A 14,900-nucleotide genomic window follows, 5' to 3' on the forward strand; every position below is an offset into this window, starting at 1 on the left:
AAATTATTATTTACAATTTTTATTATTATTAAAAGAATAATAAAACATTTTTATAAAAACAATTTTAAACACTATTTAGCCCTATATTAAGTGCATATAACAAAGTGTTTATTTACACATTATTTACTGCCACTATAAACAATAAAATGCTATGTTCTTTCTCAAAAATGGAAGGAATATGAACTTTAAATTAACTAATAATTCAAAAAAGTAAAAGTATTAAAAGCACCCAAACATAAAATACAGTACAAAATATAGTAATAAGATGTTATGTTAAAAATAGATGTTTCTGTAAAAAATATGTATTTGAATATACAAATTACACCAATCACTAGTCAGTACTAAGATTGGTAATATTATACATCATGTCAATTCCACTTTGGCTGAACCCACATCACACAACTTAAAAGCCATTTAATTTTGAAATAAGACGTTTTGAGTAGATCTATACATAAATCCTTCTTTATAGCTTTATATCTCATCTAAGACCACCCCAGGTCTGTTATTGTTCTTTATGAGTAAGCCTGAAAAGAGAAGGACAGTACCATAAATGAGACAAACAAACTTTGTAACAATACATTAAGCCTTCAACTAGTGTTAGTGTTGCCGAGGTTTGATGAGGTCAGAAATCTCGTCCCCCTATCAGCACTCTGGTTCTCCATTATCCCTTTAAAGCGTCTCTTCCCATCCAGGTAAAGCATAGACTCTTTAGATAAACAAATTATGAGAGAATGCATTAAAAATCTCTTATAAGCTAAAGCATCGAGTACTTAGTGTGACCTCATCCTACACTTGAATATTAGCAAAAACCAGCAGAATTTTTGTTTTCTAATCACATCTCTTCAAAAGAGTTCACGGTGTGCCAAGAGAGGTCACACTAAATGCTGACTTTTGCCTGAATAAGACAAATTATATTTTATTTAGTGTATTTCCTGTATATCTTTTAGTATCTTTATCAAAAAAAGTTCTCAAACCTCCATAGCTTCGTGGTACAACAGCTGGGACGTCGTTTTCAAGGCGGAAAGTAAAGTGAAACACGTTGGTGGTGCTGTGCAGCCGTGTCAAAGGGTCGAGTACCTCTGAATGAACTCTGACCTGGACGTACATACCTTCTGTGTAACAAACCTGATAAAGAGAGTAACATGACATTTAAATAGGCCTAATAGGCTGAACAATATAAATAAGCTAAACGTTACCTGAGAAGACAGCATGAGTAAGGAACCGATTTTTACTGGTTTTTGAAATAAGATGTCATCTACAGCCACCACGGTTGGCCTGCATCCACTGACAGAGATACAAATACAGTCTTCAGAAATATTCAACTAATGGATTAATAAAAAAAAAGAAGCATTTCTACTTACGCAAATGCACAGGCATTAGATCGACCAAGTTCATATGCCTTTCTCATCAGAAAACCACCAAATATCCGGTTGAAGATATTCCTTTGCTGTGTGATGCAAAAGCCAAATTAAAGCAATACATATGAATCACTTTTTATCTGGCAATATTGTAATAATGTGTCACATTAGTTGTTTATAATGTGTCATTGATTATTGGATTTTTAAAGCTGACCACTACATAAAAACATGCAATGTTTGTTATCTCATCATACAGCGCGTGTAGCTCAATATTCATCCACATAACTACGAGAGGCCCAGCTAAATACTACATTAACATTAGCCAAAGGGTGTGCAGTATTTAAATGTGTACTGCTATAACCCGTGGTAGATTTAACTGATCACGTCTCGTGATGCACAGCTTTTCTATAATCTTTCCTCACCTCTGGGTGGCAAATCTCCAATCCTTTCATTTTGGCATCTTCCATCCACATCGAATTAGGTGGTAGAATGCGACTTTTAAAATTCACACGTCTGTATGACAGAAAACCCTTTTTAGGAAATACCCTTATTGAAAATAAATGTGCTGTGTGTAGTGTGAAGAGATCTTACCTGGGGTCTAGAGTTTGAAGAAACAGGTCATGAATGAGGGTTCTCTCCTCAGCTGTAGGGGCTACTTTAAGAAGAGATGCAGTCCTCAGCTCCACCCGTCTTTTCTTGTTAACTGATCAATGACAATTTGGTATTTACTATAAAAAATTATTATGAGTGTGGTAGCAAAGCTTAACAAAACACACAATCACTTGGTGTAAAATTAAAAGATCTTGAACTCTTTAAATATTTGAAATCGTCTGAGTTGAATTGATAAAGCATTATAACAGTGCTACTCACTCTCTCCTAGTCGAAAAATTTCCTCTTCCTCTTGCCCCTCTGGTTTCAGTGGGTTAACAAAAGCTGCCCTAAATATACAATCAACAAATGTATCAAATAACAGACAAAGCACATCAATAAATAGATTGTACAAGTGGGCTGTTATACCTTTTGTTTTCGGGATCTCTGGCCACCATAACATATGTGGCATCTAATACATCAGTGTACACCCCATCATAGTACTGAGAAAACCGTGATTTTTAGATTAATTAGATAATACAAAAAACACATTTACACATTTAAATAAAACCCAAAATAAAAATACCTGACACATCTGCATTTTAGTCTCTATTGATGTTTTCCCAACCCATGTCACATGACCTTTAAATTTGATATTACGGTCTGGGTAGATGATGTGTTTTCTCATGTCTGTGATATGATAATGCAATATAAATTATTAATACAAATAAATGTAATTATAATTACTTTAATTCTTCATGTTCATTTGAATAACTAATCAATCTGATTCAGATGATGTTTAAATATCTAACTTATTGTTAATAACTGAATAAATTAATATGCATAAGGTATATATGAGAAATACCAATCTTGTCCACTAGGGCGGTGACAATAGACAGTGGGGATTTTTTCAGCTCTTTATTCCATGTGTGAAAGTAACAGATGAGCACTGGGTAGAAGAAGTATTAAAGTACAAGCTGTTTTGAGGAGGATAATACTGCTGTATCCATGTAAAAGTAAAGTACCTGCTAAAGAGTCCAGCTCCTCCAAAATCCGACCGAACCTGTGTGAGGATTATAGCACAGCTCTGTAAAATGCCTTGTGCAACACATTTATGTTGCATATTGTAGTTTGATGGTGCCTGAATTTGAATTTTTTTGCTAGAATAATGTGATGTTGCTACTAAGCAAAATTTTTTGGTTCCCAGAACGTTCCCCTAACGTTAGTTTTAGGTTTCCAGAATGTTATTTTCCAAGATTTGTTTTTGGTTATCCAGGAAAACTTTCTTTACGAAAATAGAACGTTATTTTTAGGTTAGTTTTACGTTACTCTAACGTTACTAAATAAACAGAAAATGAAATCGCTAGAATTATGTTAGACTCTGAGGTAAAACGAAATCACAAATACATAAACATTTCATTCACTTTAGGTTAACATTATTTTAACATAAACATTTATTTAAAAAAATAACCATTATAAATGTTTATTTGTTATCTTAAAAAACCTACAGGAAACGTTCTGTGAACGTTCTCTCTAGGTTATAAAATTAAAATAGTCTACGGGGAATGTTCTCTCTAGGTTATAAAATAAAAACTAAAAATAACCTACAGCCAACGTTCTGGGAAGGTTCTCTTTAGGTTATAAAATGAAACCTAAAAATATCCTGCAGGGAACGTTCTCTCTAGATTATAAAAATAAAAAATAACCCACGGGGAACGTTCTGGGAAGTTTCCCTTTAGGTTATAAAATTAAACCAAAAATAACCAACCTGCAACCTTATGGGAACGTTATATTATGGTTGCAAAAATAAAACCTAAAAAGAACGTTCTCAAAACGTTATTATTTGGTTCCCAAATAATTAACCACAAGATAACGTTAGGAGAACGTTTTGGGAACCAAAAAGTGTTAGCTGGGATGTTATTTTCCAAGATTTGTTTTTGGTTATCCAGGAAAACTTTCTTTACGAAAATAGAACGTTATTTTTAGGTACTCTAACGTTAGAATAACGTTCCCCTAACGTTACTAAATAAACAAAGAAAATGAAATCGCTAGAATCATGTTAGACTCTGAGGTAAAACGAAATCACAAATACATAAACATTTCATTCACTTCAGGTTAACATTATTTTAACATAAACATTTATTTAAAAAAATAACCATTATAAATGTTTATTTGTTATCTTAAAAAACCTACAGGAAACGTTCTAGGAACGTTCTCTCTAGGTTATAAAAATTAAAATAGTCTACAGGGAATGTTTTCTCTAGGTTATAAAATAAAAACTAAAAATAACCTACAGCCAACGTTCTGGGAAGGTTCTCTTTAGGTTATAAAATGAAACCCAAAGTGATGATCTTACCTGACACTGTTATGAGCGTTAAGGTATTTCTCTCTCAAGGCAGGCTGGCTACCCAGAAGAAGATCAACCTCAATTTCACTATCTTTCATTCCTCTTGGAGGCAGTTCATCCTGACTTTGAGCAAGATATTGGCTTAGTGACGTACGCTCAGCCAGTGCCTGCTGATGGTCTCTGTATATTGAAGTGGAGAGAATAAACTCTGTTTACACCATGTTATTTATTTAAACTTCCAGTTTACATGCTTTTAAAGGGGACTAAAAGATGTCAAATAAATCTTTGGTGTCCCAGAGTATGTATGTAAAGTTTTAGCTCAAAATACCATATAGATAATTTAATATAGTATGTTAAATTGGCACTTTGTAGGTGGGAGCAAAAATTTACAATTTTTGAGTGCATTCTTTCAAATGCAAATGAGGTGACCTCTGCACTAAATAGCAGTGCCATGGCTGGATAGTGCAGATTAAGGGGCAGTATTATCCCCTTCTGACATCACAAGGGGAGGCAAATTTTAATGACCTATTTTTCACATGCTTGCAGAGAATAGTATACCAAAACTAAATCACTGGGTTGATCTTTTTCACATTTTCTCAGTTGGTAGAAGCACTGGGGACCCAATTATAGCACTTAAACATGAAAAAAGTCAGATTTTCATGATATGCCCCCTTTAACAGGTCTCCTGTAAAGTCTTCTTCGTTCTTTTTAATAATATTGGACTTATAGTGACATCTAGTGGTCGAACCGTCACAAAATCGTAGTGTGTTAGCAGAGCAAAGGCTCATTGGTGGCCTGGCAAACCCCTGGGCACACACATTCTAAAATAAAAATTATACCTTGTAATGCACTTTAATGCTTTGGATGAAAGCGTTTGCAAAATGTTCAAATGTAACAAAAATACAAATTATTTCAGTTAGAGAAGTATACCAGTACCAGTAAATACCAAGTAAAGAGAGTGTGCATATTTTACATATTTACAGAGTGCACGTATAATATAATAAGTTACAACAGTAACATACTGCCAATTGGTGGATGCTCCAACTACCTTCCTTAGCTTCTTATGAACTGTAAAAAAAGAAAATAACACACACGCACGCACGCACGCACACATACGTTAGTTGTCTTTTACTGTGTGGCTAAAACATCATTTAGTTGTCCAGTTTGGAAAATCATGTTTAGACTGGTTAAACAAGCAAACAAATTTAAAATAATAACATGAAAAAAGCATAGTACAGTAAATGGGACTTATATGGCAAAACAGAAAGCAAAAGTATAGCTTTACAGAAAAAATCAAGACTAGACTGCTTTAACAGGATGCCAAATAAACGCATGGCAGGTCACTAAAAGGAAAGATATTTAAACAATGAAAAACAACAAAAGTCCAATAGACAGACAACATATCTTCAGATAACAACGCCCATGCAAATGGAGATTCATTTTGCCTTTCCTTTTAGTGACCTGCCTGCCTGTTAAACTGTAGCCCCAAAGAGCGAAATTTGCATTTAGAATAATAAAATGTTTAATATAATCACAATTACCACACATACAGTAATTAATTTATAAGTTAATTCGTTTCTGTACAGTTACCTTCCACCATGTTAGATATCTTTTTACTTTGCCACCATATGTGACCCGTGGAAACGTTTCTGCACATTAAGGACACTGCACACTTCGGGACCCTACTGTAAATAAAAATGAGTGCACATGTAAACTGTAAACACTGACTTGATTACGTCATAGAGGGAGATTGGTGGTGCGTAAAGGTAGCATATATATACACAAAAAGGTAGCCTGGATATAAATAACCCGTATACATAACGTAACAATTTAAACAAAACTAAACTACTGTAAAACTTAAGACTACTCTGGATTAGGCTGTCTTTAAAAGTTCATATTGAGAAAGATAAATGCAATACTTACACCGATGAGAAAGACATTTTAGTCTCACCACTTGATTTGTCGTGGATTATCCAGATGGAATAATAGATACAGTAGAAAAATAATTCGTTTTATTAAAGAATTGTATCAGACAACAATTAATACAAGACTGGCTCAGCCTGGTGATCACCAAAAAGATGCAACAGCTGAACTAAATTACAAACCCCAACTTCCCCTGCTTATAGTTTCATTGCAAGCTTGCAACGCACATATTTCCTGTTGTTAACACATTTTAAAATCAACACAACTAACAACTCCTCAGGTAATTTTATGTTTCACACAGGAGATGGCGATAGAGGCCAGCTCTAAGTGATAAATCTTCCCTTAAATCTTTCAGGGCATCCATGGAAAGGTTTAAGGATATGTTCGCGTATGAATGCATATATTCAAGTTTTCTTTATGTGACACCAAGCACCCATTTCTACAGCAGCACCTCCCAGTACCTAAAGAACAGATTTTCACTATTTGAAATAGTCATTACAGATAAAATAAATAATGTTTTGCCAGCCAATGGTTATGTGGATAAACAAATTTATTTTTGGTGTACTGTATGTAATGACCAAGAATTAAACAACATATAACTGCAAAGACAAAGTATTACAAAAGTACATATATTTAAATTTAAGCTGATAAATAAATTTGGTGCACAAAAAACATTTAAAAGACATGAATTCATTGGTCAGGTTTTTGTTATTCTGGCACAGGTAGTGAAGAAACGGAAACAGGCACAGATCATATCAATCTGGACATTCGTTATGTTAACCTCATACAGTTCATTTTAAGACTTCAAGTCATCATTTTCAAACTTACATGAAGGAAATGGAAAACGACATGACCTCGGTTTGTCAGTAACACAACTGTAATGAGGCTAATTAAAAGAGCTTTGGACTAAAATGTAGTAAAATGTTTGCAAATTTGTCATTCTTAATCATATACAGACTTAACTGCAGCATAAATTTCTCCTGATATCTATAAAGTCCCTACTCAATAAAGCAGAAAATCATTTTTTTTTAATGATAAACTTATAATATTTATAATAATACTTATAAAATGTATTGAAGTATCACTACTCACGACATGTAGGGAAAAAATCCCTATCCTATACATTAAAGGTGCAGTGTGTAAATTTTAGCGGCATCTAGAGGTGAGGTTGTGAATTGCAACCAACGGCTCAGTCCACTGCTCACCCCTCATTTTTGAAATGCATAGAGAAGCTACGGTAGCTGCCACCAGAAAAAATATCGACCGAGACAACTTAGTAGACTTCCACGTAAGGGGACCCTCTGTGTATGTAGATAAAATCATCTCATTCTAAGGTAATAAACACATAACGGTTTATTATAAAAAGGTCTTTATACACCACTGATAATATACTTTTGTATATTATTTTGCATTTCTGCCAAGAGATCCTTTTAAAAATTACACACTGCACCTTTAACAAACAACACTCTTCTCCTAAAGTGTCTCTCCCACTGTAAACTGTAAAATTGCAATAAAACGGGTAGGTGCATAGTAAAATATATAACTGTAGAAGGCAATGTAACATATTATGAAAATAGTGATACACAGATATATTACCGATATATAGGTCGATATTTGGATTGTTTTTGCAATTCTTGGCATTGGCTGACAAATCTTTTCAATCGCTTGATAATAAAAAGATGTAAAAACAAAGTCTGATTTCATTTTTAAACATGTTCTGTTGTGTTACACAGTAAAGTCTTATTCAAACAGCACATATGTCTTGTAAATTTTTTTTTTAAATACTTGAAAAGATAAGGTGTTATATCAGCCTCACATCTCCCAATTAGCAACATTGCATTCTCAAAATCGGTATCGCCATTGGCCAAACAACAACATAATATCGGTAAACCACTATATGAAAATAAAACTAACAAACTGTTCAAATAAAACATTAACCTCATATATGATGCATACACTCAAAACTATAGTAATAGCAGTTGCTTTGGCAGGAACATACATCCCAGAATGCTTAGCTTTGGTTCTTTACGGTCTCATCAAAGTGCCTCTTTCCATCCAGGTAAAGCATAGACTCTACAGATAACCAAATGTTTGGAGTTAAGATTTCAAACATCCTAATTTTATATAACAATAGTAAAATGTCTATAAATTAAATTTCTGACCTCCATAGCTCTGTGGTACAACAGCTGGGACGTCCTTCTCAACACGTAAAGTGAAGTGAAACACGTTGGTGGTGCTGTGTTGCCGGGTCAAAGGGTCGAGTACCTCTGTGTGAACCCTGACTTGAATGTGCGTCCCTTCTGTGTAACAAACCTAAAGCACATGACCATAATTACTGTACCTCCGTCTGAATATAGTGTTAGTGCCAATGTTTAAAGTGCTTAGTAAGCCAAAGTTATTAACCTGAGAGGAAAGCAATAGCAAGGAACCTATTTCCACTGGTTTCCGAAAAACAATGTCATCTACAGCAACCAGGGATGGTCTGCAGCCACTGAAAGATAGAAGTGCATGTGAAAAATTATGACTTCTGCACAGGGAATATTCAATAGAAGATAAATCATAAATATCAGAAATCTTACGCAAATGCACAGGCATTGGCCCAACCTAGTTCATAAGCTTTTCTCATCAGAAAACCTCCAAATATCCGATTAAAAATGTTTCTTTCCTGTATGATGCAAAAAAAGGTTCTGTCATAAATCATAATAACATTATGCAAAAGCTAATTGTGGCTGAGAATAGACATTGCAAATGTGAATCATGAGAGACTAAACTACTTTTAAAGTAGATAATTAATGTTTTATTTCTTTATGGATTTATTAATTGTCAATCCTCACCTGTGGATGGCAAATCTCCAATCCTTTCATTTTGGCATCTTCCATCCATACAGAATTGGGCGGTAAAATTCGACTCCGAAAACTCACAGTTCTGCGTGAAGAGAATGAATATTAAAAGGCTATAAAAGTAAAGAAATTACGAAAAGTATACCAGTTTAGGTTCATAATTCTTACCTGGTGTCCAAAGTGTTAAGGAAGAGGTCGTGAACGAGGGTTCGCTCCTCAGCTGTGGGAGCCACTTTAAGAAGCGAGGCTGTGCTCAGCTCCACCCGCCTCGCCTTGTTAACTTATTGGTAAAAATGTATTGTATTTAGGAACATGATATCATGATGATCAAACAGATTAGTCACAAATAACTGTAATATATATTTAAAAGACTATAACTGGTTGTAATAGAAGAGGCAATTATCTAATTTATACATCCAAACGCATGCTTACTCTCCCCCTGTTGAAAAATGGCCTCTTCCTCTGGCCCCTCTGGTTTAAGAGGGTTGATGAAAGCTGCCCTGGACAAACAATCGAAAACCTATGCATCAGCTAACAGATTTAACACATGAACTATGGATATACAGTACTTATCAACACTCAGAGATACCTTTTATTTTCTGGATCTCTGGCAACCATTACAAACGTGGCATCTAATACATCGCTGTATGCTCCATCGTGGTACTTGTAAAATAGGTCATTTTAGCTTAAAGACATCACAAAGCAATGTTTTATTAAAAGACCGAGAAATAATACCTGAGACATGCGCATTTTAGCTTCTATTGAGGTTTTGCCAACCCATGTCACGTGACCTTTAAACTTGATGTCACAGTCTGGGTAGATGATGTGTTTTCTCATATCTGCAAAATTATAAAATAATGAAGGAGTCTTCACTAAAATTAATGCTTCTATCCAAAAAAAATTGAGGATTAGTGGGTGATTCTCACGAAACCATTGAAACACCACGGCACTAATGATTTTAGCTTTAAAATGTGTAATATAGTAACATTAAAAAGCATCAGAATTAACACAATACTGTGTTCTACCTTGCACTATGTGTGATTTCAACATAAGAATTTATAATTGTAAATTTTATCTCATTTTCTGCTGAAATTCTCATTACCGCAATGTGTCCGGCTGTGTTTGAACATGCGTTATGTTGTAATTTAATCAAATTAACACAAAAATATTAAGAAAAAAATAAATTGATGTTTTGCTAGACTACTTTAGATGACAGAAAAAATATTTACTGAATATTCATGTATAATAATAATGAAGAAAAATTAGGCAAATGATGTGTCCATGCCTGATGTTCTCATCCTCCGCAACACTTTTTGAGAACAGTTTAAGCACACATACAGAATTTTAATAAAGTTTGATTTTGAGTGACCAAGCACATGGACCAGTTACTTCAAGATGGCTACCAGGTAAGATCATTTTTTTACAGTTAATTTGAAATATTGTCTTGTCAGAGATGCTTACACGAAATTTTGATTATCATTACCGCAACAGATGCTTATTAAATGTTAATTTAATTAATAGAAACATAATACTTTGATTTTAAATGCATGTGCAGAATCTCCAAATTATGTTCTTTCAGGCTTGTCATGTCATTTTGAAAATATGTCAGTGTTGATGTTTTCTGACTGTTGCGGTTATGAGATTTTTTAGGACTAATTTTTAAAATTATGTTACAAAAAGTGTTAAATCATAAGTAAAAGTTTTTAAATTAATGTTCCCATTTACTCCAGACTTTGTTTTTCAATGTCTGGTGGGAAAAAAAGTAAATTTAAGCAATTTTTACATTTTCATCCTTGACATTTTTAAAACCAAGTTTTCGTGAGAATCACCCTAGTAGTAATTATAAAGTGAGGAGTAAAAAAGTGTTATAAAGAAATACCAATCTTGTCCACTAGGGCGGTGACAATAGACAGTGGTGACTTCTTCAGCTCTTTATCCCATGTGTGTGAGTAACAAATTAGCACTAAAGAGACAAAAAAAATTAATAACAAGCTTAAATAAGGGAGATACACATACTCTTTGTTAATATGTTTACAGCAACTCCTCATTAGTTATTGCATTTAGTACCTGCTAAACTATCCAAGTCTTCCAGAATCCGGCCAAACCTATGAAAAATCCATCAGCATAAAAGATGAGCTAAGGGGATCATAATGCACAGACTAGAAAACGTAGTTTTGATGTATCAAAATGGCACACACTTGGTAACGGACAGGTAATAAGGACAGGGTTCCCACACCTTAGTTAATTTCAAATTTAAGGACCTTTCAAGGACTTTCCAGGTTCAATACTCTCAAATTCAAGGACTAAATGTGGGGACACATTTCAAGTGAGAGCAAGGTTACATTATGTTACCTTCAAAGATACATTGTTACAGTTCCCTTTCGAGGGAACTCGAATGTGTATATCAAATTCAACCAATGGTGAGGCTTAGCGCCAAAGAAGGCGTTACAGGGACCCAGGAGGTATGGCAAGGGAGACGCAGCGCCTCCTATCCCATCTTGCATAAAATAGATTCAAGCACTTTTAATGACCTGTATCTGTGTATGTATATTTTCAAAAACTTTCAAGGATTTCAAGGGCCCGTGGGAACCCTGTAAGGACTATATAATAACAATGCAAATGAAAAGTCCAGCACCTGACACTGTTGTGAAAGTTGAGGTACTTCTCTCTTAATTCAGGCCGGGTACCTAGAGGGAGGTGAGCCTCAATTTCACTGTCCTTCATTGTCTTTGCGGGAAGCTCCTCCTGACTCTGAGCAAGATACTGACTTAGTGATGCACGCTCAGCCAATGCTTGCTGATGATCTCTGTACGGTTAGAAAATACATAACTGTATTGAAAGTACCAAAGTTATGCAAAATCAAACATTATCACTAAATTATCTATTCTGCAAAAACACTATAGTATAAAAGTAACATTAGGTAAGGAGTGCTATGGACAAATTTATGACAAATAAAACGTTTACAGTAACATACTTCCAGTTGGTGGATGCTCCAACAATCTCCCTCAGCCTGTTGCGAACTGTAAAAATATGGAGGAGCAAAATTAAGCTTGACAACATATACTGAGACACCACATATGCATAGGACAGTGGTGTTGCTTAGAGAAGCTTAGCAAGGAATTATATGGAGACACAGTTAAAATAAGCAGGAATGGCTATGAACAAAAATGAATAGCAGACTGCAGGAATAGGCTGGACAAAGAGTAAAGGTATTTAAAAACAACAGATGAGCTACATGCACAAATATGATATGATAACAGCAGGATAGTGTGCGCTTCCCGACCCTGTTACTGTAGGCACACCAACAGTTTTGGATGTCTCCCACATCTTTTTTTCCATCCTGGAGTCTCTAATAATGAGCTGATGAGTGGATCTGGGTGTGTTTGAATAGAAAGAGTTGGAAAATGTGTCATGTTGTAGTGCCTCTAGGAACAGGGTAGGGAAACACTGTGTGAAGCCATATGTAGAGTCTAAAAATAACCATCAAGAGGTAATATGAGGATCCAGACAGAACTGAAAAGAAAACTAGACAGAAAAAAATAATTTTCTTCAATTTACCATTGCTCACAAGCAAATGTGTATTTCCTGTGGAGACATAAGTTTGGGTCATGACTTGGCACCGTCACAGATTACTATGTCCTTAATTCAAAATTTCTGCATTTTTCAAATTATTACAAGGATTACAGTTAACGCTGGGCAAAGAGTAATCGCGATTTATCGCATACAAAATATATATTTTTTTTTTTGCATAAGATATGAGTGTGTGCTGTGTGTTATTATTGAGTATATATATAAATACACAAACATTCATGTATGTATTTAAGAAACATTTACATGTGTATATATATTTATTTATTTATATTTGTATATATTTTCGATATTAGTGGTTCTCAAACTTTTTCTGCGTGTGGCCCCCCTTGTGTATGGTGCATCCCTTCATGCCCCACCCAAAGAAAATTTATGACATAAAACATCCCAAAACTTACAATTTGAATTAAACAAAACATATTAAATTATACAATAATACTGTTGGTTAGTAGCCTTATTTTTCTGATGTTTAATCGCACAGAATGTATGATAAATTAATGTATTTTGTAAAATGTCAACAAAAAACAACAAAAATGGATATATAAATAAAAATGTTCTGAAATGTATACATGTTTGTGTCTGTGTTTAAATATACATAATTATTACACACAGCAGAGACACATATATTATGCAAAAATGCACTTTTATTTTGTATGCAATTAATTGCAATTGCACTAATTACAATGTTTCATTACAATGCATTTCACTTAACAAAAAAGCATGAATTTCCCTTAAGTAAATAAATTCATCACTTTAAGGTAAATTACTTGATTTAAGCCATATATCACTACTAGCGTTTCATGGGGCAATTTCCCGGACAGGGTTTAGATTAATCCTAATTATTTTAGGACATTCAAGTAGTATTGACAAAAATATCTTACAAAAAACAATACTAGTGTGTTCATCTTGAGACAAAACAATGGTAATGATATATAATGCATAACTGTTTCTGCACAAAAAGTGCAAGCTTCATTTACAACATATACAGTAAGGTGCAAGTATTATAGGCAAAAAGTATTTCATTCTGTTTGGTGAGTACTTTGTGAGCAACTTCTGATTTTAAAACCGTATCAATTCGCCTTTGCACAGATGTTAAGGTGAGAATTTTTTTATGGATGAACAACTTCTGTCTCTACAGGCAATCCCAGACTGACTCAATAATTATGGGATCAGGGGTCTGTGCGAGTCTGTTGCAGGACTTCACTAAAAGGTATATATTTTTTGTGATACACTAAAATGATGACTTTTGCACAGTACTGTATGTCAAAATAAATAAGGACGCAAGCAAACTGACAGTGGCTCTGAGCATTAACGTGTTATTGGTTGGTTATGGATTTATTTCCTTCAGACATGTCAGGAGCCTTCCCTTGTCTGGACATCTGACCCATTGAAAACCCCCTGCACATCAAGGACGATGCAGATTTCAGGACCCTATAAAGAAAGGAGAAAATTGACAATAGGGCATGAGGTCAGATAGATAAAGTTATACATCACAAAAAGCAGTAAAGACACGTACAATATTAAGAAACTTCGTAAACTGTGTAAATGCCAAAGTGAGTTAGCTGTTGTTGAATGGCTTATGACACACGTGCTGTGAGGAGAAAAACAAAGGTAACACTCACCGCGGAGAAAACATCATCCTATTACTTTGATGATCAATTTGGACAACAACAACAAGGATTTTCTTTACTTAAACAACAAAACAGAGAGTCAGATGTAGCAGTTGACAGCTCTCTCCCTTGCAGAATCTCTGAATTCACTTCCTGAGACGTAGGCCAGTTACCGTACTAACTGTTATAAACGCGCATGCGCAAAGAGTCTTACCACCGCGGTCCAAGCTCTACCGTAATTTTTTATTGCTCATTGTGAAACAGGCAAAAACATGATAATTTGTTATTTCTTTTATTTTGGATTTAAAACTCGCATAGAAAATATCAAAAAGAGGCTAAATTTAAAAGTACATTTCTGTCTCCTTAACCCTTGGAGCAACAGGAAATGAAGTAAAACGTTTTATATCTTTTCCGCATCTCCCAATATAATTACCAAATTAAAAATATCTTTATAGTTCATAGTCTTTAAAGTTAAGTTTGTTGTTCCATGTATGAAAAGCTGTCTGACTTTAAGCTGCACAATCTCTCTATTATTATGGATGAATTTCATTATAATGTAACATAATATCACAAAAAGCGACATCTACCGTTTTTAAGCCAGTATGACTTGGTACTCCCACACAATAACGGTAGCGTCATGACGTGG

The 14,900-nt window shown here is 34.4% G+C and overlaps 2 protein-coding genes across 4 annotated transcripts; both read right to left on the reverse strand.

Annotated features, from left to right (window-relative positions):
* Window positions 1–21: 21 nt before the first annotated feature.
* Window positions 22–6,666, reverse strand: LOC129425754 (acyl-coenzyme A thioesterase 9, mitochondrial). Of its 2 annotated transcripts, none has more exons than XM_073863736.1 (15): window positions 6,217–6,666; window positions 5,884–5,975; window positions 5,316–5,361; window positions 4,303–4,473; window positions 2,972–3,009; window positions 2,812–2,895; window positions 2,533–2,636; window positions 2,376–2,449; window positions 2,229–2,296; window positions 1,950–2,061; window positions 1,781–1,871; window positions 1,362–1,447; window positions 1,197–1,284; window positions 975–1,125; window positions 22–706 (listed from the first exon to the last, which is right to left on the reverse strand). In XM_073863736.1, exons 1-15 carry the CDS (start codon window positions 6,231–6,233, stop codon window positions 588–590), a joined length of 1,341 nt encoding a protein of 446 aa, XP_073719837.1. In that variant the 5' UTR covers window positions 6,234–6,666; the 3' UTR covers window positions 22–587. The 2 variants fall into 2 exon arrangements, with proteins under 2 accessions (XP_073719837.1, XP_073719836.1); XM_073863735.1 differs by having other exon boundaries at window positions 5,884–5,978; window positions 6,217–6,665.
* Window positions 6,667–6,748: 82 nt separating this feature from the next.
* LOC129426436 (acyl-coenzyme A thioesterase 9, mitochondrial) lies at window positions 6,749–14,800 on the reverse strand. Of its 2 annotated transcripts, XM_073863737.1 has the most exons (16): window positions 14,267–14,800; window positions 13,981–14,075; window positions 12,615–12,635; window positions 12,031–12,076; window positions 11,692–11,862; window positions 11,124–11,161; window positions 10,936–11,019; window positions 9,792–9,895; window positions 9,646–9,719; window positions 9,489–9,556; window positions 9,225–9,336; window positions 9,051–9,141; window positions 8,796–8,881; window positions 8,620–8,707; window positions 8,379–8,529; window positions 6,749–8,289 (listed from the first exon to the last, which is right to left on the reverse strand). In XM_073863737.1, exons 1-16 carry the CDS (start codon window positions 14,281–14,283, stop codon window positions 8,228–8,230), a joined length of 1,308 nt encoding a protein of 435 aa, XP_073719838.1. In that variant the 5' UTR covers window positions 14,284–14,800; the 3' UTR covers window positions 6,749–8,227. The 2 variants fall into 2 exon arrangements, with proteins under 2 accessions (XP_073719838.1, XP_055038678.1); XM_055182703.2 differs by lacking the exon at window positions 12,615–12,635 and having other exon boundaries at window positions 13,987–14,075.
* Between the last annotated feature and the right edge of the window lie 100 nt (window positions 14,801–14,900).

Source organism: Misgurnus anguillicaudatus, chromosome 25 (genome assembly GCF_027580225.2).
Source record: "Misgurnus anguillicaudatus chromosome 25, ASM2758022v2, whole genome shotgun sequence".
NCBI classification, from domain to species: domain Eukaryota; kingdom Metazoa; phylum Chordata; class Actinopteri; order Cypriniformes; family Cobitidae; genus Misgurnus; species Misgurnus anguillicaudatus.

Coding starts and splice junctions, on each gene's coding strand:
- LOC129425754 (XM_073863735.1), bottom strand. Junction 2,896..2,971: donor GGAGCTGGACTCTTTAGCAG/GTACTTTACTTT, acceptor TCTTCTACCCAG/TGCTCATCTGTTACTTTCAC. Junction 1,126..1,196: donor TACTCATGCTGTCTTCTCAG/GTAACGTTTAGC, acceptor TCTCTTTATCAG/GTTTGTTACACAGAAGGTAT.
- LOC129426436 (XM_073863737.1), bottom strand. Junction 12,636..13,980: donor TGACATGTCTGAAGGAAATA/AATCCATAACCA, acceptor CCACAGGAAATA/CACATTTGCTTGTGAGCAAT. Junction 9,142..9,224: donor CTTAACACTTTGGACACCAG/GTAAGAATTATG, acceptor CTCTTCACGCAG/AACTGTGAGTTTTCGGAGTC.